We start from the raw sequence: 19,868 nt of genomic DNA on the forward strand, positions 1-19,868 counted from the left end.
AGAGGAAGCGCTTGCGGCTGATGTGAGGCGATGATGTCATGCGCGGTCAGGGGATGGCGGGCTGTGATTGGTGGCTGGAGTTCTGCTGGATGACATCATGCGGCGGAGAAGAACCGCAGTGCAGGAGACGGAGGAGATGACGTCATGGCAGGGAGCGAAACATCAGTCACTTCTGAAACGTCTGCTGTAATTACAGGGAAACATGTCGCTTACCAAAGTTATATTCAGTCGGAATGAACGGCAGTTTATCTTCAGTAACCCTGGGTCTGGGTGAAACTCGAGGTCTGTAGGTTTCAGTGTGTCTCACAGCACAAGAGCAGGTTTTTGGTGATATCAACGAGCCCTGCAGCCGCTGACAGACTGTTATTAGGATCTCACGCGTCACTGCACTGCAATACACAAATGAGCGTCGTGTCTGAACGCGACCTGTTTGAGACACGCAGCTTTCTCTCTTGTCTTCATGACAGACGGCTCGGTGAAAGAGCCCCACAGTGGATATTCAGGTTACTAATCATTTAGTTCAAAAGAGCCTCGGGCTGAACTAAAACAAGAGCCATCTCTCTGGAGCTTCACACTGGAAATGAGATGAGGTCCAGGGTTTACACACTAAAAATGACCCTTTTTTTTTTTTTTTTTTTTTTTTAAACTAGTAGTGCATCACTAGAAACACAAACCTTAAGTTTTTTTTAGTTGTATTATTGCGCAGACACAAAACAGCATTTATAATTTGTCCGAAACACTAAACAAACTCAAGAGCGCCACGCGCTGTTTCCTGAGGGAACTTATAGGGACTTTAAATTATTTTAAATGTTTGTTTTAGTTCAGCTAAATGGATTTCCCCAGCAACTGGTTGCATTAAATAAGTTTAAAAATTTATTTCGTGTCATTTGTTCAGTGGTTACAATTTGTTGTTGTTTGATGAGCAAAGCTCAAAAGAAATAGAAATCTATTGTAGCATTATAAATGTCTTTACTATTGCTTTTGATCCCTTGAATGCATCCTTACTAAATAAAAGTAGTTTTTACTGCCCTTGAAACATGCATTTAAAACAAGACCAGAATATGAAACACCAGTCAGCAGCCGCGAGTTAAATATAGTACAGTTGCTTTATTCATAATTTCATCTGACTAGTCCATTATATTACAGTTTATATGAGTTAAAGTCTAAACAAAACCATCATCAAACCCACGCATCCTGCACAAAATTCACAGTCAAATCCCAAAAAAAGAAAAAGAAAACCGAACGGAAACAAACACACGGTGATCATCACATACTCTCACATTAGTAGGCATTCAGGTGTAAAACAGCGGAGCGAGAGAGGGAGCGGACGAGGATCTGCATCCTTCAGTTATCATCCAAAGCAAAGTACAGCAGCTACAGGTCGTCCCAGAACACTTTACTACACTTTTACCACTGTGAAAACACGATGCACTGCCACAAACCCTCTAAAAACACAAAGCGACACACACACACACACAGTTCAGGAAAGCGGGAGAGATGGAGAAGCAAAGATGTTCCAGGAAGCAGTTGTCTGAGTCTGTAATTAAATGTGGTGGAATTTCCAGCGGGAGGTGGGCGGGGCTAGAGGGGGCAGTGACTGACAGCTTCACTATCCAATCAGCTTCTCCACAAAAGAATCCAGCTGGTCTTCGTCTTTGATGCCCACGAACTGGTCAATGACATCACCACCGCGCATCGCAATCACCGTGGGAACCGCTGACACCTGCAGCACATCAGGAACAATCAGCCCCCCATCAGTTTATTCTGCGTCCCCCCAGAATGACCAATAATCAGAAACATCTGACGGCTGAAAAGTGTTACTTTAGGGTCATTGAGATGCTATTTTTATTAATAGCCTTGAGTTTGTTTATTTGTATATTTTCATTTTTTTTTTTTTTTTTTTAAGACATTATTGGGTTTTTATATCTACGTATTTCTCTGTTTAGTTGCAGTTATTTTAATGATGACTGAGCTCATGATACACTTCGGCCTCACTGATGCATGTATTAAACATCTAGGAATTTGAATGAGCTTTTTATTTGATATGTTTCATTTTGGTTCAATTTATTGCAATGCTGTTATGTGCCCTGCCCCCCCCCCCAAATGACAAAAGCCAACAACATTCAGGTTAAACATAATTCAGTTAATTTTCATCTAGCTCCGGTTTTCATCTAGTTTTAGTTCAGGTAGGAGCCCTGTGTCGTACCCCGTACTCGATGGCGAGGTCTGTGTGTTCATCGATGTCCACTTTGGCCATAGTGACTCGACCCTTCTGTTTGGCGATGGCCTTCTCCAGCCGCGGACCGAGGATCTTACAGGGACCGCACCACCTTCAACACAAACACACGGCAGAAGAGAACAGCACATCAGATCTACCTTCACATGCCTCCACACGCTTCCTGATCTATCAGTCAGATGGATTGTGTGTTGATCATGTTCAGATGAGTCTGTGATTGTCTCCTGATCGTTGACTGTACGTACTGCGCGTGGAAGTCGATGAGGACGGGCAGCTGGCTGTTGATGACTCTCTCGGTGAAGTCGTCGTGGTCCTGCACGTTGAAGGACACGCTCCTGGAGGAGGACAGAGGGAGGAGGCGCGGGAGCGAGAGGAACGGCTGCGGTGCGTTCAGACCAGAGGAGCACGAGACGCCGGCCGGCACACGCTGCAAACCTCTGACCGAAACACCACAAACCCTCCGAACCAGGAGCCTGAACGCCATCTGACACAGCAGAGAGACACGGTTAACACCGTACACACCAGCAGCAGAGAAGAGGAGCTCATTTAATACACCCTCGCCTTCTTCCTGTGCAGCTTATTTATATGAAATCAGATATATGCTTGACATGTGCATAAATATCATGCAATTACTCTCACTTCATTATATTATTGACTCCATCAAAATATATGAACACTTTCAATAATATTAAAGGAATACTACACCTAAAAATACAAATTTATACAGAGATATGACAAATGTATTTGTAAAAGCACAAATAATAATAATAAATACAACTGAATTGACTTTTTATATTTATATTTCCTATTATATATATATATATATATATATATATATATATATATATATATATATATATATATATATATATATATATATATTAGGGGTGTAACGTTACGCAAAAATTATGGTTCGGTATGTACCTTGGTTTTAAAGTCACAGTTCGGTTGGTTTTCGGTACAGTAATGGGAAAGAAATGCAAACATTAAACTGCAGGGTGTTTATTACTTTAAACTTTTTTTTTTTTTTTAATACTATATAACATATATATAAAATAAAAAAAGAATAAGAAATAAAATACTGCTGCTAAGTTCTCCACTAAATTAAATACTCTCACTCTCAAACCAATATCATATAATAAAATATAAAGAAAAATATAAATAAATAACTATGATTGATTACCAATCCCAGCTTGTAGGCCTGCTCATATTTAAAACATATATATATATAACTTTTCCAAAGTGTAAAGTGCAGCATCAACAGTTTCAGTTTTTAGACCTGCTCAGATTTCGTTATTGTGTTGGACCGATCGGAATTAAGAGCAAAGGTCGGTTTTAAAGCCGACGGTGATGTTCACACTTGCATGATGCCTTTTGAAAACCTTAGGCCGGTGACACACTGCATATTGCACCTGTCAAACATTTTGTCTATTTGGCCGTCAATACAGTTGATGGTGTCCTTTATCAGAAGGCTTTATATTTATGCTCAACATGAAGTATAGATATTGTTGTCATGAAGACAAGATCTTGGTCTGTCGGCAGTCTCCCTCTATGTGACCTACAGTAGCAGCAGCGTGCCAGCGCCGCGTCAGGCATGATTCTGGTGTGTAAAGACACAGAAAACGCGAAGCAACTGACACGCAGCAGAAATGCCACGGTCACGCCACGCAGCCAGTGTGTCACCGGCCTTAGAATCAGCTGCAGGGCGGGATTTGCGCCGAACGCGGAGAAAATGTACCTATGATCCGCACACAAAATATTGCATTCGGTACACCGTACCGAAAGTCCTGGACTGAAACGGTCCGGTACGAATACACATACCGTTACACCCCTAATATATTTAATTTATTTGTAATTATTATATGTTATATACATTTTATTATTACTACTTTTTATATTTATACTTATTTCCATTTTTTATAAACATTTACTCTCTCTATATATAATATTTAAAACAATTTTCTGCATATTCTTTTATAATGAGCATACATTACTTTAAAAATCATATTTATGATAGGCATGAGCATAAATATCATGCAATTACTCTCATGTCATAATATTACTGACTGCATCAAAATATATTTACACTTTCAATAATATTAAAGAAATACTACCCCTAAAAATAAAAATATATACGACAGATATGACAAATTTATTCGTAAAAGTACAAATAATAATAAATAAACCTGAATGAATAACTATCACTATTTATATTTTCTCTCTCTCTCTCTCTCTCTCTCTCTCTATATATATATATATATTTTTAGAATTTATTTGTTATTATTATGTTATATATGCGTATTTTTATTACTACTTTTTATATTTATACTTGTTTTCATGTTTTTATAAATATTTACTCTCTCTATATATAATATTTAAAACAATTTACTACATATTCTTTAATAATTATCACGCATTTACTTTTTAAAAATCTGATATGGTGTTTAAAACAACACATTTTGTGGCGCAACTGATTTCATACATATCTGGATTCAGCGTGTTTTGCACAAATATAACAGTGATTATTCACACGGTGTTCAGTGTATAAAGCATGCATCTGGTTAGAGACAGACTGTTGACAGTCTGTCAGACTCCGAGTCTCTGTAGAGTCGTCTCGCGTCGCGTGTGTCTGTGGTTTCTCGTGTTTTATTCGCGGGTGTGTGTAAATCTGTGTGGTTTTTAACCTCCACTTGACTTTGAGCTTTATGACGCGTTGCGCGTGTGTTTACAACAAATCTAGAGCGATTTTGAAGGCATATGTAACGCGCCACACCGGAATATTTCAGCGTCGATGTTGTTATATCGGTTTATGCTAGTTATGAGACAAAATAAACTCTCTCTTACCATGAGCTCTGAGTCCTCTGGTCACACGGACCGCTGACGCACTTCCCCTCACGAGGATTTGCTGATGCGTCACAGCGACACGCGCGGCGCGGAGACGAACTGAAACTTCTTCTTCTTCGGTTTTATGGCGGGTAGCACCAAAGTCAGGTGCATTGTCGCCACCTACTGTATTGGAGTGTGAACCAGAGTTCACCCTTTCATAATGTGAGGACAAAAAAAATTATCCCGCTTTTTTTCTAAATTCTCTTAATCAGCCCAGTTCTCTTAAAATACAAAATTAAACTCTCTAATCCATAAGTATATATCGTTTTAAGGTTCAGGTTATCCCCTCCCATCTTTCGAAATTCATTTTTCATTGTTTCTCGTTCATTATTATATCGTTGACAAACACAAATTACATGCTCTACTGATTCCTCCATTTCACAGTGCTCACATAATCCTGTAGGATGTTTATTTATTATTTTTAAGGTTTTATTCAGCATAGTATGCCCAACCCTTAATCTTGTTAAAATATTTTCCTCTTTGGTGCTTCATTTTGTTATTCTCACTACTCATACTTCTTGTTGTATTTCATAAAGTTGATGTCCTGTACTTCCTGTATCCCCTTTATGTTCCCACTCCTTAGTAGTATATGCTTTGATTACTGCTTTTGCTTCATATTTACTAAGTGAGATATTCATGATCTCCTCACTTTCCAATGCCTGTTTTGCTAATCCATCTACCTTTTCATTACCCTTTATCCCCCATGAGCTGGTATTCACATAAATATTATCATGATATTCATATTCTTAAATCTATACGGATTATGAACTGAAACTACTCTATGAAATATCTTTAATATGTAAAATATCATATAACTGCCACTATATTGTGACATATTATTACAATTTAAAATAACTGTTTTTAAATTCAATTTATTCCTGTGATCAAAACTGAGTTTTCAGCATGATTACTCCAGTCTTCACACTTACATTTCACCTTACATTTCACTGCTGGTCATATGCTCTCCATATAACCATGTATGTGCCAAATAAAAATCTTGAATCTTGAAATTACTCTCTGGGCTTAGAAAAAACTTTGAACCTTGAACCTTGAATTACACCGGGATGTGATACATAAACCTGCAGCTGACTGTAGTGCAGCCTTTGGGTTAATAAAATAAAATGAAAGTGAATAAAATGGTGTGCACTGATTGTAATGTTGGAAATAAAATAAAAATATAAAGTAAAAAATATTATAAATAAAAAATAAAATTACATTAAAAAACAAAACTAAAATACAATCAAATAAAATAAGAAAATAATTTTGTGCTGGAAATAAAATAAAATATTATTTCCCATCAAAATCTGTTTCCTAAAGAAATAAAATAATAATACAATAATTATCCAAATATGATAAAACAAAAATATACACTACACTAATCATGAGTCGATGTTGAAGTATGTACTGAATCAGGTATTAGTACATGGTTATTCATGTACCATTATTGTAAATTGTTACCAAATAAATGCTGAAACATGATAAAAACAGACACATCCAGAACAACAGGTGTAATGTTCACTTACTACTTACTGATTGGTAAGATCTTAAGAGAGGAAGAAAATTCAAAAAATGGCAAGACAGTGTCAGTGAAGTTGGCTGTGAATGTGTGTAGATGTCTCTTAGTCACAGGATCAGAGAAAGACAAAATTCCTTTGTCATAGTCCAGATCCACTCTCACAAGCTCAAGCTTCTGTTTAACATGAAAACCAGACCCTAAAAACAGTCCATAGAACACACACCAGACATCAGTCTTGAAGAAATCACGTCCTTTTCTTTTGTTTGATGCTGTAGTTACTCCAAGATTCCAGTCTGAACTCTCTTTAACCTGCACATCCCAACGGTGTTTTCCTGAGTTGAAACCCTCTGAACCAAAAACACAGCAATATTCGTCGAATCTCTCTGGATTATCTGGAAGAGGTTGTTTTCTCTGACTTCGTCTCACACTGGTCAGATCATCAGACAGGATGAGAAATGGATTTGCACTGTTTGGATCCAGAATCACAGGAGCTGATGAGACACAATCAACAGATGCTTTTATTCTGATGTTCATTTAAAGATCAAGAGTGAACCCAACACAGATTATTATGAATTATAACACAAATCCTATTGATCAAACACATCAGACATTTCCCTCTGATCACTGTCAGTGTGATCAGTTGCACACTAATTTTTATTATCAGTGTTTAATGTCATCAGATATAAACATCATTTGTATGATTCAATCATTTGTGTCCATAAAGAGAAGAGAAATTGATATTTTGGATAAATTTAAATGTGAATCAATTGATCATATCTAAAATAAGTCTCATGGCCCAGATAGAGACCTGGATCAAACCAGAGGATACTACTACACCTGAAGCAGTCTCCTAGAATTTCTTATTTTCCCACTCCCCCCGTTTGACTGCATGGAAGAGGTGGAGGTACTGGTCTGCTTATCTCTAATGATTGGAAATGTAATCATTTACCATCTTTGGGTATCAACAGCTCCTTTGAATTTCATTCAGTTACTGTTACCTACCCTCTTAAAATACATTTTGTAGTTGTCTTTCGACCCCCAGGACCACTGGGTAACTTTTTGGATGAATTAGGTGTGCTGCTCTCAACCTTTCCTGAGGATGGTACTCCCCTAGTTATGCTTGGAGACTTCAACCTCCACCTAGATAAACCTCTGTCTGCTGATTTCCACACTCTGCTTGCCTCTTTTGATTTCTACCGAGTGTCAACTACTGCTACTCACAAATCAGACAACCAACTGAACCTTATTTATACACGACACTACTCCACTGCACACGTCGGATCACTTCCTCCTCACTCTTGACCTCAACATGGTTCCTGACACAACACATACCCCTCCACATTTCATAACTCTAACTCTCGCATGCTCTTTAAAACATTTTCCTCACTTCTTTGTCCTCCTCCTCCCCCTCCTGCTTCATCTCTAATAGATGACCACTTTGCCATGTTTTTCATTAATAAAATAAAAAATATCAGTGTACAATCTTCCACACCACAATCCGTCAAGCACATCTCACCAGCAAACATATACTTGTTTACATCCTTCTCTTCAGTCTCTGAGGCAGAAGTCTCCAAACGAATCATTTCTAATCATCCTATTACTTGCCTGCTTGATCCTATTCCATCTCATCTTTTTCAAGCCATTTCTCCTGCAGTTGTACCTGCACTCACTCACAACATTAACACATCCCTCCACACTCCACACCTCCACACTAGGCATTTAGACTTTCTCGTATAACCCCACTACTTAACCCATCACTTTTAGAGAACTACGGACTACAGTTCATTGCAAAAACACTTGAACAAGTTGTGTTCAACCAAGTCTCTGCCTTTATCACACAGAACAACCTCCTTGACAGTAACCAATCTGGCAAAGTGGACATTCAACTGAGACTGCCTTGCTCTCAGTTGTTGAAGCTCTAAGACTGGAAAGAGCAGAATCCAAATCTTCAATACTTATCCTGCTTGATCTGTCCGCTGCTTTTGACATGGTTAACCACCAGATCCTCCCATCAACCCTACTGGCAAAAGGCATTTCAGGAACCACACTTCAATGGTTTGAGTCTTACCTATCAGATAGGTCCTTCAAAGTATCTTGGAGAGTCCAAGTGACAACATCTAACTACTGGGGTGCCTCAGGGCTCAGTTCTTGGACCACTTCTCTTCTCTGTCTACATGGCATTATTAGGTTCTGTCATTCAGAAACATGGCTTTTCATACCACTGCTATGCTGATGACACTCAACTCTACCTCTCATTCCATCCTGATGATCTGGCAATAACTGCTCGCATCTCAGCTTGTCTAACTGACATTTCTTGCTGGACCATCACCTTCAACTCAACCTTGCCAAGACAGAACTGCTTGTGGTTCCAGCAAACCCATCACAATTTCACCAACCAGTTAGGCACATCAACCATAACTCCTTCAAAAACAGCTGGAAGCCTTGGAGTTATGATTGATGATCAGCTGACTTTCTCAGACCACATTGCTAAAACTGTCCGATCCTGCAGATTTGCTTCATTCAACATCAAGAAGATCAAGCCCTTTCTTTCGGAACATGCTGCACAACTTCTTGTTCAAGCTCTTGTTCTGTCCAGGTTGGACTGTTGCAATGCCCTCTTGGCAGGTCTTCCAGCCAATTCTATCAAACCTTTACAATTAAAACAGAATGCGGCAGCAAGATACATTTTTAATGAGCCAAAAAATGCACGTCACATGTCTGTTTATCAATTTGATTTAGTTCATAATATTATATTTGTGGTTCAGTGTTTCAGTCAGAAGAATTACAAATGGAGCCTCCAGTTTCTTTTCACTTCTACACTGCTGAGTCAGTTCTGGACTTGAGTAGATGAAGAAATGAGAAACATTCTCAAAAAAAGCTCATTACATACTTGAAGAAGTTTGATCTTCACTCACTACCAACTGAAAAAAAAATCTAGTACTTTTGTGCCATGAAAACTGTATGTGTAAGAGCACAGATCATCTCCAGACTCACTGTTTTGGACAATTTTTTGCATCTTCTTCCAGACTCTGAAGGACAGGTTTCCCAAATATCGTGGCACATTAATCAAGGCTCCAGAAGGTGTCTGTGGATCCGGCTGTGAGATCTGGACTCTGGAAAAACATTCAGGATTAGAAATGACCTTTGACTTCAGAAGCAGAGAGACCAGAGACACCAGAAGATAACTCACCTTTCCATTGAGACTGGAAACTCCTGCAGAACAAACACACCATTGATCATCAACAACTCAATCAATCAATCTATCAATCTATCAATCAAACAGTCAATTTATCCATAATCTGAAGTCAAACCTTTAGGAAACGGACATCACTGGCTATCATCCTCTCCTCTGTGTTTTTGACTGTCTGTGAAAGAGCTGAGATGTGTCTGTTGATCTCCTCCAGCTTCTCCTTCATCATCTGCATCTTCTGCTCCTCTTCCTTCCTCAGCGCAGTGATTGTAGCTGATTCTTCATGTCTGAGAAACTGATGAAGTTTCTCAAACTGCAGTTTAATCTGAAGCTCTGTGTGCTCAGCTTGAGACTGAAATCAAACCACATTCACTTCAAACATCTTAATCATTAATATATGTGATACACTCAGATAATGACACAGAACAGAACTATAAACAAACAGCTACTTATTTACAACATCATTGACAATAAATTATTATATACAAAATATCAGTCACAATTGCATATAGTGATCCAACATCTGTAATTGAAAATGACTCCTGACTGTTACCTCACCTTAATGTGTTGAAATGTTTTTTCAAACTCTCCTTTCATTTTTTCATTGTCTTTAAGTTTATCTTGTAAAGGCTTCAGTGCTTTACTGAGTTCCTCCTAGAATTGAACACAACACACAAAACACCAGCTGCTTGGAGGATACAGTGACATGGAAAAGTATTTTATTCCACAAACTAAGTTTAGTCATAAATTGAAATCTAGCATAAAACAAAGGCAACCAAAAGTTACTATTAAATATATATTTTTTATTAATGACAAATCAGTAATGACTTCATAAATTTCTTTACTTGCAAGGTTGATAATATCAGAGACAAAATAGTAACCATGCAACCGCCTGCTATCATAATAGTGTACCATGCCAGATGCTGTGAGTACTGTATCTCTGATGGAACAATTTAATTCCTCCCTTACTTTAGGAGAGGAAGAACTTTCTGAACTTGTAAAGTCATTTAAATCAACAACATTTATGTTAGACCCTATACCTACCAAACTATAAAAATAGATGTTTCCATATTCATAGAACCTTTTTTATAACTTTATAAACTCTTCATTGTTATTACGACATGTACCAAAAACCTTGAGGCTAGCCTCTTATCATCTGATCATGATTGTTTCTCTGTATCAGAGAGAAGTAGGCCCTTCCTTAGAGGAATACACCATGGAGGGGCTGTCATGAGGAACATTAGTTCTGGGAACCAGGTCTGGTAGGGCCAGTAATGCGCAATACCAGGACCTGCTCCTCCTAGACCTCCTTGATGGTTGATGTACACAATGGTTGTAGAGTTGTCCGTACCAACCAATACGTGCTTGCCTCGTAGAGGCCCAGGGCAAGACTTACTACAAGAAACCAATGCAAGTGATATTATACGTGGCACCCCAGGATGTGGTGGAGGCATCCGTGAACACAACAGCATGACTGGACACCTGTACTAGGGGAACTCCTGCCCTTAGAAATGCAGGGTCCGACTACAGGCTGAAAGCTTGGTGACAGGCCGGAGGGATTTTCACTTGATGCTTGCCACATTGCTAAGCCCATCTTGGGACTCGTCCATGAAGCCAGTGCTGAAGCACCCTCATATGAAGCAGCCCGAGCAGCTTCACTGTGGCTGCAGATGCAATATTTCACAGAATCCTCTGAAATAATTTCAGTGGGGCTGCTGTGATAGTTTGCTCTTTTTGAATGAGCCCTTGGTTGAGATTGTTGAGAATGTGAATGCCATGTTTTCTCATGGGAATAAGGGTAGTCTCTGCAACCTTCATGTAGACATAGGGCAACAAGGACAGCCCGAAGAGGAGGACCTTGTACTTATTTGCCCATCCGTCAAATGCAAAGTGGAGAAATGGCCTGTGCCGAGGGAGAATGAAGACATGGAAATATGCATCCTTCATGTTGATTGCTGCAAACCAATCTCGGGGACAGATGCATTTGAAAATGTGTTCCTGCAACAACATTTTGAACAGTAGCTTGTGAAGAGCTTGGTTCAAAACTCGCAGGTCCAAGATTGGGCGTAACCGACTACCTTTTTTGGGTATAATGAAAAAAGTGATGTAGAACCCTGACCTCATGGAGGAACCAGCTCTATTGCATCCTTCGCTAGCAGGACTGCGATTTCTGGCCGTGAGACAGAATCACCGCTGGTCAGCACAGAGGTGAACTGGAAGCCCCTTGAATTTAAAAAAGGAAACAAAAGTGCCGTCGGCAACAAGCAGGCGGAGTAGCTGCAGTTGGCAGCATGTTGCAAGGAGCACCAGTCCACCAAGGCAGGATATGCTTGATTACCTCAATCTGCTTCTAGGCAGCTGAGAACTGTTGGGCAAAGCTCTTGACTGCATTGCTGAATATGCTGGCCTGGTAGATAAAGTGTAGAGAAAACGATATTTGTCAGTCTCCCACATATCCACCAGGTTCCTGGATCAACAACAGGGCCATCGTCTGGCCCAGGGAGCGCACAGTGACTCGCGTCACTCTCAGGCCAAGGTCTGGCATGGTGCACAGCTCCTGCATCAACTCTGGGTCAGAACTACCCTCATGTAACTCCTTTAGTTCCTTTGCCTGGTATTCATAGGTTTCATGTGACATCACACAGTGGTGCTGCTGCCATTTGTAGAACCGAATTGCAGTCTGCTTAGCTGTGCTCTGGGCTTTGATAACAGCAAATCACAATGGATTACAAATAGAAACTTTTGTAGTTTTAGTTTAACACAATATAATTTCATTCAGTTAGACCTTTAGTAATAGATTCTTCTGCATTATGTGCTCTTTACAGGTGCAGAAATTAAAGCTCCTGAGCAAAGAACTCACTGGACATGCTGCACAATGAGCAACAACCAAGAACAATATTTTGTCACTGATCTCAGGGTTTTGCACTTTGTGGGTGAAGTCTGTGTGTTACACGTCAACACTGATTCGTTTGTGGGCATCTCCGTTAATTGTCATCAGCAACAGTGTCACTGTCACTCATTACTCATCCCTATATATTGGCTTGTCTAGCGTCTTGTGTTCGTGAGAGCGTTGTTTCATGTTTGTAACCTATGTTTGCTTTCTTGTGCGTTGGATGTCCGTGTCTCCTCGGTACCCCGTCCACTCTACACATATCACCACAAGCAACATCACTTACCTTCGGCTCGCTTCCCCACAGTTCCTGTGTCACCCTCTCCTGCTGTCAACTCATCTCTGCCATCCGGATACTTCACCCACCTGCACCATCCTGCCTCTCCTTCACCCAGACATTACAGAGTGCTCTCACCAAACATGGAAGCAGCGAGCACCACTTCACTTTCAGAATTAATTCATCACAGCATCAACCGTATGGAACAGCAGCAGGAGAGCATCGTGAACACCGGACGCGCGATCCAAGCGCTGGTGACACAGGTGTCCGAGCTCACCCAGCAGGTCCATCAACTCACCTCTCCCACTGCGCCCACCGCACCACCTGCGCCGCCCGTCCCCCAGAAGACCTCCCAGGATGACTTCCGGTGCCAGAGAGCTACTCCGGTGAGCCTAACTTTTGCAAGACTTTCCTTAACAGATGTTACATGCATTTTGCATTGCAGCTCCGCACCTTCGCGACAGAACAGTCCAAGGTTGAGTTTGCTCTTACCCTACTCTCTGGCAGGGCCGCCTTATGGGGGACGGTGGTGTGGGAGAATCGACATCCATGTTGCACCTCGTTCCACGCCCTCTCCGAAGAGATGAGACGAGTGTTCGATCGAGCCGTGGCCAGTGGGGAGGCCGCTCACCAGCTCTCGGACCTCCGACAAGGGAAATCGTCGGTGGCGGATTATTCCATCCAGTTCCGCACCCTGGCGGCCGCGTGCCAGTGGAACGAGGCGGCGCAGTGGGATCGATTCCTACATGGGCTGGCCGACCGTGTTCAGAAGGAGATCTACCTCCTCGAGCTGCCCCCAACGCTCAACGGTCTCATCGACCTGGCACTCCGGGTAGACACTCGGATTAATCACCTGGGTAAACAAGCCAGTCCATCACGCCATTACGGCTCTCTGGAACGCTTGAGTCGAGAGAACATGGTTGGTCCCATCTACAATCATGAACCCATCCAGGTGGGTATAGCTTGGCTTTCTCGGAGAGAGAGAGAGATGCAGAGGTCCCAAGGACTATGCTTGTATTGCGGTGGCTTGGAGCACTCCATCCATTCATGCCCGTTAAAAGAGCCAGCCCGGTAGTAAGTTTGAGGCTACTATCGGGTGGGATCTCCCCTGGGAAGTCCTCAACCATATCTTCAACTCTCCTTCCGGTAAAACTGCGGTGGGAGAACCACACTCACAACTGTCACGCCCTTCTGGACTTTAGGGCCGAAGGTAATTTCCCGTGCTGCTTCTCTTCCTCTGCATCGTCCCTATGACTGTGCTATAGACTTAGGTCCAGGTAAATCTCCACCTAAGGACAAGCTTTACTCTCTTTCTATTCCGGAGAGGGAGGCCATGGAGAAATACATTTCTGATTCCTTGGCATCGAGGTTCATCCGCCCTTCCTCTTCTCCAGCGGGGGTGGGATTCTTTTTTTCGTGGGTGAGAAGGATGGTTCTCTGCGACCTTGTATTGACCGAGAGCTGAACAACATCACGATATAGAACACCTATGCGTTTCCATTGAGGTCTTCAGCTTTCGAGAGGATACAGGGAGCATCCGTATTCACAAAATTGGATTTACAAAATGCTTATCATTTGGTCTGCATCAGGAAGGAGGATGAATGGAAAACCGCTTTTAACACCCCTAGAGGGCACTTTGAATATTTGGTGATGCTGTTTGGGCTCTCCAACTCGCCAGGGGTTTTCCAAGCACTCGTTAATGATGTGTTGATAGACATGGTAGATCAGTTTATATATGTTTACCTGGATGACATACTGATTCTTTCTTCATCTCTCCAGGAACATGTGCAACACATCAGACGAGTGCTCCAGAGATTACTCGAGAATGGGCTTTTTGTCAAGGCAGAGAAATGCGTATTCCATGCACAGTCTGTCCCTTTCCTAACGAATATCGTCTCGTCTGAGAGAATACGTATGCATCCTGACAAAGTTAAGGCTGTGATAGATTGGCCATCTCCAGATTCCCGTAAGGCACTACAGTGGTTTCTGGGGTTCGCCAATTTTTATCAACGTTTTATTCATAATTTCAGCCAACTAGTCTCACCTCTGACCGCCTTGACCTCCCCCAGTACTCCGTTCAGGTGGTTGGATGCAGCGAGACTGCATTTACCAACCTCAAGATCCACTTCGTTTCGGCCTCCATCCTTGTAGCCCCTGATCCCACACGGCAGTTTGTGGTGGAGGTCAGCGCATCAGAGGTGGGGGTAGGAGCAGTTCTTTTTGGACCGATCACAAGAATTTAGAGTACATTAGAACTGCCAAAAGACTCAATTCCAGGCAGGCTCGGTGGGCACTTTTTTTTTGGTCGTTTTGATTTTACTCTGTCGTAACGCCCGAGTTCCAAAAATGTCAAAGTCGATTCTTTGTCAAATATTTTTGATGCTTCCGCACGCCCGGTGACTCCCGAGCGTATTTTACCTGAGAAGATAGTCGTCTCAGCACTCGTATGGGAGGTCAAATCGAAGGTCAAGACAGCTTTAGAAGGGGTAATGCCTCCGCCCAGATGCCCACCGAATCGTGTTTTGGCTTGCTCCGTTTGCGCCAGTGGTAAGTCATCTAACCGGCCTCCAGATGGGTTCCTCCCGCACCTCTAATGGCATGATGGTCGTTTTGACCATAGTGGACCGGTTCTCGAAGGCGGCTCATTTCATTCCCTTGCCCAAATGACCTACAGCCAAGGAGATAGCGGTCACTGTCCTTGATCATGTCTTTCAGTTACATGGCCTCCCAGTAGACATGGTTTCTGACAGGGGATCCCAATTCATATCCAAGTTTTTATTAAGACTAAAACCAAAAGGGCTGCCAAAAACAACACTGACACCACCACCAGTGCTGAAGAAGCCTCTTCCCCAGACCACTCATTGACACATTATACAGAACAAAAGAACCACTCGACTCTGAATATTGCACCTGCTGCCTGCTTATACTTATGCCGTGATCAGTAGCAAATGGATTCAATTATCCCATGCCAATGTGTATTGGCTTGTTTAGTTTATACTCAAAGTAGACAGGTCTCTCAAAGTGAAATATTTTCTAACAATAGAATTTTTTACTATCACTTTTTATCCATTGAAAGCATACTTGCTGAATAAAAGTATTCATTTCTTTAAAAAAAATAAAACGTGCTTAACCTTGTATAGCAGGGTAAGGTATAGCCCAGGTAGGATTGGTTGATGTCATGCCAGCCTGTGAACCTATCAGTGTTCCTACTCCTTTGTCATTGGTTAAAATGGTTTAAATCATGTTGTGTTTTAGCAAGTAGGCCTTTTTCAGGTTAGTTTCCCAATTCTGAAAAATAATTTCCTTTTTTCTTATAAAGAGGCTTTATTTGTTGTCTTTTGGTCATTAGCATGCTAGCAGCCGTGGTCTTGTTTGGTAAGCGACCATGTGTTTTGCTACATTGGAAATCTCTCTCTGTATGTATGATGGGAGGTTATGTGTCATCTTTGTGTTATGTTCAGTAGGTGTTACTACACATCCAGAGGTTTCCATTTCCTTTGTTGAAGACGAATGTACATCAGTATGACTGCACTAATGGTTTGTTCTTTGTGTTTGTTGGGTAACATTTTAACTTTTATTGTGATATGAATGTCTCAAGTTTATACTAGTTAACCATGTGATTTTTGAGTGGGAACTCTTAAAGCGGGTGTTTTATACTTTTAGTGTCCACTTGGAGCAGTGTGGAGTTTGGCCAATTGTATTGCTTTCACAATTGTGTGTGTCCCAAATAGCACCCACCCCCTCCGCAGGGCCACTCCTTGCCACACTTGTAATCGAACCTTATTCTGAATTGGATTCTCATTCTTTATGTAATTGACATGATACATCTTTACCAGACAAATAAAATGTTATATTTGATTTATTCTGAACATTATTTCTACTAGATTTAAGTGCAGTCTGGTGTTTCTGCAAATCTGCATCCAGTATCGATCATCCTGGGCAAGTTAGTTTCTGTGCAACTCCAGGTCCCTAATAAACAAATAATTAAAAGTATGAGCTATTCAGAATAGTCAAATGTCTAAATTAAAACCTAAATCATATTTGTGATCGGTTTTTCACTAGAAATACAGCCTAAATTTTATAATAACTTAAAACTGGAGTCAGATTACACATGAAGCTAGACTCAAATTTAAACTAAATCTTGAGAAATTAAGTATACAACAAAACTCCCTTAAAAGGGCATTAGGCTGCAATAATTAGAGTATCTGGAATCGGGGATATTTCCCAATAACAATGTCCCTTGTTACATTGTCCCTTGGTAGTATCCACACAATTATATTCCTTCTTAGAGAAAAGTGTTATCTGTGAGGATTTCCAGTCAGAATTTAGACCGTTGTATAGTACTGAAACCGCTCTCCTTAGATATTGATCACAAATGCAGTATGGAGTACCTCAAGGCTCAGTACTAGGGCAGTTACTTTTCACGCTATACATGTTACCCTTGGGAGATATTTGATAGCAATCTTTCCTTTGAAAGCCACGTTTCTAGCATTTGTAAAAATGCATTTTTCCAAAAATATTTCTAAATTACCACCTATGCTCTCAATGTCAAATGCAGAAATATTAATTCATGCATCCAGATCAGATGGTCACTGCAGTCACCCGGATCCAGTACTTATCCAGCCCATATGGTGGATCAGGACCTCTGCATCCCTGAAAGACAGCGGAGACCAGGACAACTAGAGCCCCAGAGACAGATCCACAGTCAAGACCTTGTCTCAGATGACCACCAGAACAAGACCACAGGAAACAGATGATTCATCTGCACAATCTGAGTCTGAGTCCCCCAACTGAGTTTGGTTTCTCCAAGGATTTTTTTCTCCATTCTGTCACCGATGGGGTTGTGGTTCCTTGCCGCTGTCGCCTCTGGCTTGATTAGTTGGGGACCCTTCATTTCCAGTGTTTTGTTTGACTTGATTGCACAGATATTATTTAAACTGAACTGAGCTGGATGATGACATTACTGAATTCAATGATGTACTGCCTTTTTGCTTTATTGACAAACTATTTTCCTATTTTTTGCTTTTAAGTTGCTTTGTTACAATCTGTATTGTTAAAGCGCTATATAAACAAAGATGTACACAAAAACAAGAAATATCCATATGGTCATCTGGAGGAGCACTGAAACAAATGGCCGGCCCCCATGAGAAGGAACGGCAAATACTTTTTCTACAATACATTATGCATTATATGAGGGTAAGTTAAAATGCAGAGAGAAATACTGAGTGAATTAATTAGATGATATCCGTGTTTAATGACTTACTATTCTTTATTTATGATAAAGAAGAGGCACTGGTCTTACCTTATATGATGGAACAACTTCACTGATGGGTCTGAATTTGTGATTGTCATGTTGTTGTGAATCTCTACACAGTAAACACCCCGGTTGTTTGTCCTCCAGACAGAAGAGATTGAGTTTCTCTCCGTGTAAACTACAGATCTCCTCAGATCCTGATGTACGCCTCTCCTTTCTTTCATTCAGAAGTGACTCGCACAAGTTTTTTAATGCAAGATTAAGAGGAGGATGTTGATTTGAGGATCTTCTCCTGCAGACAGGACACTCAGGAGTTTTCTTGATTCTCCAAAACTGTTGAAGACACTCTTTACAGACACTGTGACTACATGATAAAAGAACAGGATCCTTAAAGATTTCATAGCACACGGGACAACTATATTCGTTTTGAGATTGTGAAGCCATTTTCCCTCTTTGAGCTCCGGCGATCTGAACTTTCACTTTCTGAAATATGGTTTCAAAAATAAATCCCCATAAGAATCACAAAGATCTGTTGTCTGTTTAGAAACAAAATCCTCATAAATCTTAGAAAGTGTTTCTATTCCTTCTCCACTGATCGCTGATTCCTTTTCGCTTTTGAGATATTATCAAATAACGTGTCGGCTTCAACAGATTTTTAATCACCTTTGGCGTGTTAAAATTGGTCAAAGATCAACATCAGATATATTTAGGTTAAACTTTAACCAAATACACTCAAATTGAACTTGCATTGAAACTTTCTCAAGTATAATGTGAGAAAACCTTAAATCAAACACAAAAGAAAAGTGATGATAGAACAAGGACAATTTGTTTGTACAGTGTGTGTGCATTTTTATTATGCAAGGTGATTGTTAATTTTTTTTGCACATTTTAATAATTCCAATTCACATCAATCTTAATAACTACTATTAATTTTAAATATGATTTATAAGTTATATATGAATGTTAGGTCAATGATTCAATCACCCATTCACAAGGACAGCCACTTGCTTAGTTCCTGAATGAATCAGCTATTTGAACGAATCAATTAAATGAATTAATCTTTGACAAATTCACTTGACTTGGCTCCACATACTGGCCCGTTTATTTTCATTTTTAAATATCATATAAATTGAAATGCATTCATTACAGTCTTTTAAAACCTGAAACACCAAGTTGAGCTAAAAGAAAAGACACCCCTGTTAGCAGGTGAAAAAAGCTTTAAAACTGATCACCGAGTATAGTATCGTCCAGCAGGCCGTACTTAAAGACACTGTGGGCCACCAGTTGCTAATCACTGATCAAAACTAACTCAAAAATATCTATTAGAATAGAGCAGCATTGATGTATGTTACATTCATATTTACCATTTAAATTAATATACACAAACTGAGCTAAATTACAAATAATTTGACCACATACACAAACGTGAATATAGCGATCTTTGGATTTGATCTCTCATGATACTGGTTTAAATGTTGTTTTTTGTTTTGGCATTTATGTAAAATATCAAACAACAACAAAAAGACAGTTTATTAAGTATTATATTATAAAAAGGCATACAGTAGGCCTATGTCATGACCTGGATGCCCTAATGGTACCTAAGAAGTGTTCATACAGTC

General features: G+C 40.4%; 3 protein-coding genes across 4 annotated transcripts in view; 1 reads left to right on the plus strand and 2 right to left on the minus strand.

Annotated features, from left to right (window-relative positions):
• Positions 1 to 19,868, plus strand: part of rangap1a (RAN GTPase activating protein 1a) — a 321,818-nt gene that overhangs the window by 72,600 nt on the left and 229,350 nt on the right. The window lies entirely within an intron of this gene.
• Positions 1,088 to 5,245, minus strand: txn2 (thioredoxin 2). Its single transcript, XM_052551269.1, has 4 exons — positions 5,081 to 5,245; positions 2,482 to 2,720; positions 2,207 to 2,330; positions 1,088 to 1,723 (listed from the first exon to the last, which is right to left on the minus strand). The coding sequence occupies exons 1-4, from the start codon at positions 5,081 to 5,083 to the stop codon at positions 1,610 to 1,612; spliced, it is 480 nt and encodes a 159-aa protein (XP_052407229.1). The 5' UTR covers positions 5,084 to 5,245; the 3' UTR covers positions 1,088 to 1,609.
• On the minus strand, positions 5,908 to 18,908 carry LOC127952558 (nuclear factor 7, ovary-like). The gene is made up of 6 exons (XM_052551178.1): positions 18,298 to 18,908; positions 10,387 to 10,482; positions 9,950 to 10,180; positions 9,829 to 9,851; positions 9,633 to 9,751; positions 5,908 to 7,129 (listed from the first exon to the last, which is right to left on the minus strand). Exons 1-6 carry the CDS (start codon positions 18,691 to 18,693, stop codon positions 6,645 to 6,647), a joined length of 1,350 nt encoding a protein of 449 aa, XP_052407138.1. The 5' UTR covers positions 18,694 to 18,908; the 3' UTR covers positions 5,908 to 6,644.

Source organism: Carassius gibelio, chromosome B3 (assembly GCF_023724105.1).
Source record: "Carassius gibelio isolate Cgi1373 ecotype wild population from Czech Republic chromosome B3, carGib1.2-hapl.c, whole genome shotgun sequence".
In the NCBI taxonomy this organism is placed as follows: Eukaryota; Metazoa; Chordata; class Actinopteri; order Cypriniformes; family Cyprinidae; genus Carassius; species Carassius gibelio.

Excerpts from the sequence above, each read along its gene's own strand:
- txn2 (XM_052551269.1), bottom strand. Across the intron at positions 2,331-2,481 it reads CTCATCGACTTCCACGCGCA|GTGGTGCGGTCCCTGTAAGA; the intron begins GTACGTACAGTC and ends TTTGTGTTGAAG. Across the intron at positions 1,724-2,206 it reads ACCTCGCCATCGAGTACGGG|GTGTCAGCGGTTCCCACGGT; the intron begins GTACGACACAGG and ends GATGTGCTGCAG.
- LOC127952558 (XM_052551178.1), bottom strand. The coding sequence starts at position 18,693 with ATGGCTTCACAATCTCAAAACGAATATAGTTGTCCCGTGTGCTATGAA. Across the intron at positions 10,483-18,297 it reads AAGTTGTTCCATCATATAAG|GAGGAACTCAGTAAAGCACT; the intron begins GTAAGACCAGTG and ends GTTCAATTCTAG. Across the intron at positions 10,181-10,386 it reads AAACATTTCAACACATTAAG|TCTCAAGCTGAGCACACAGA; the intron begins GTGAGGTAACAG and ends GTTTGATTTCAG.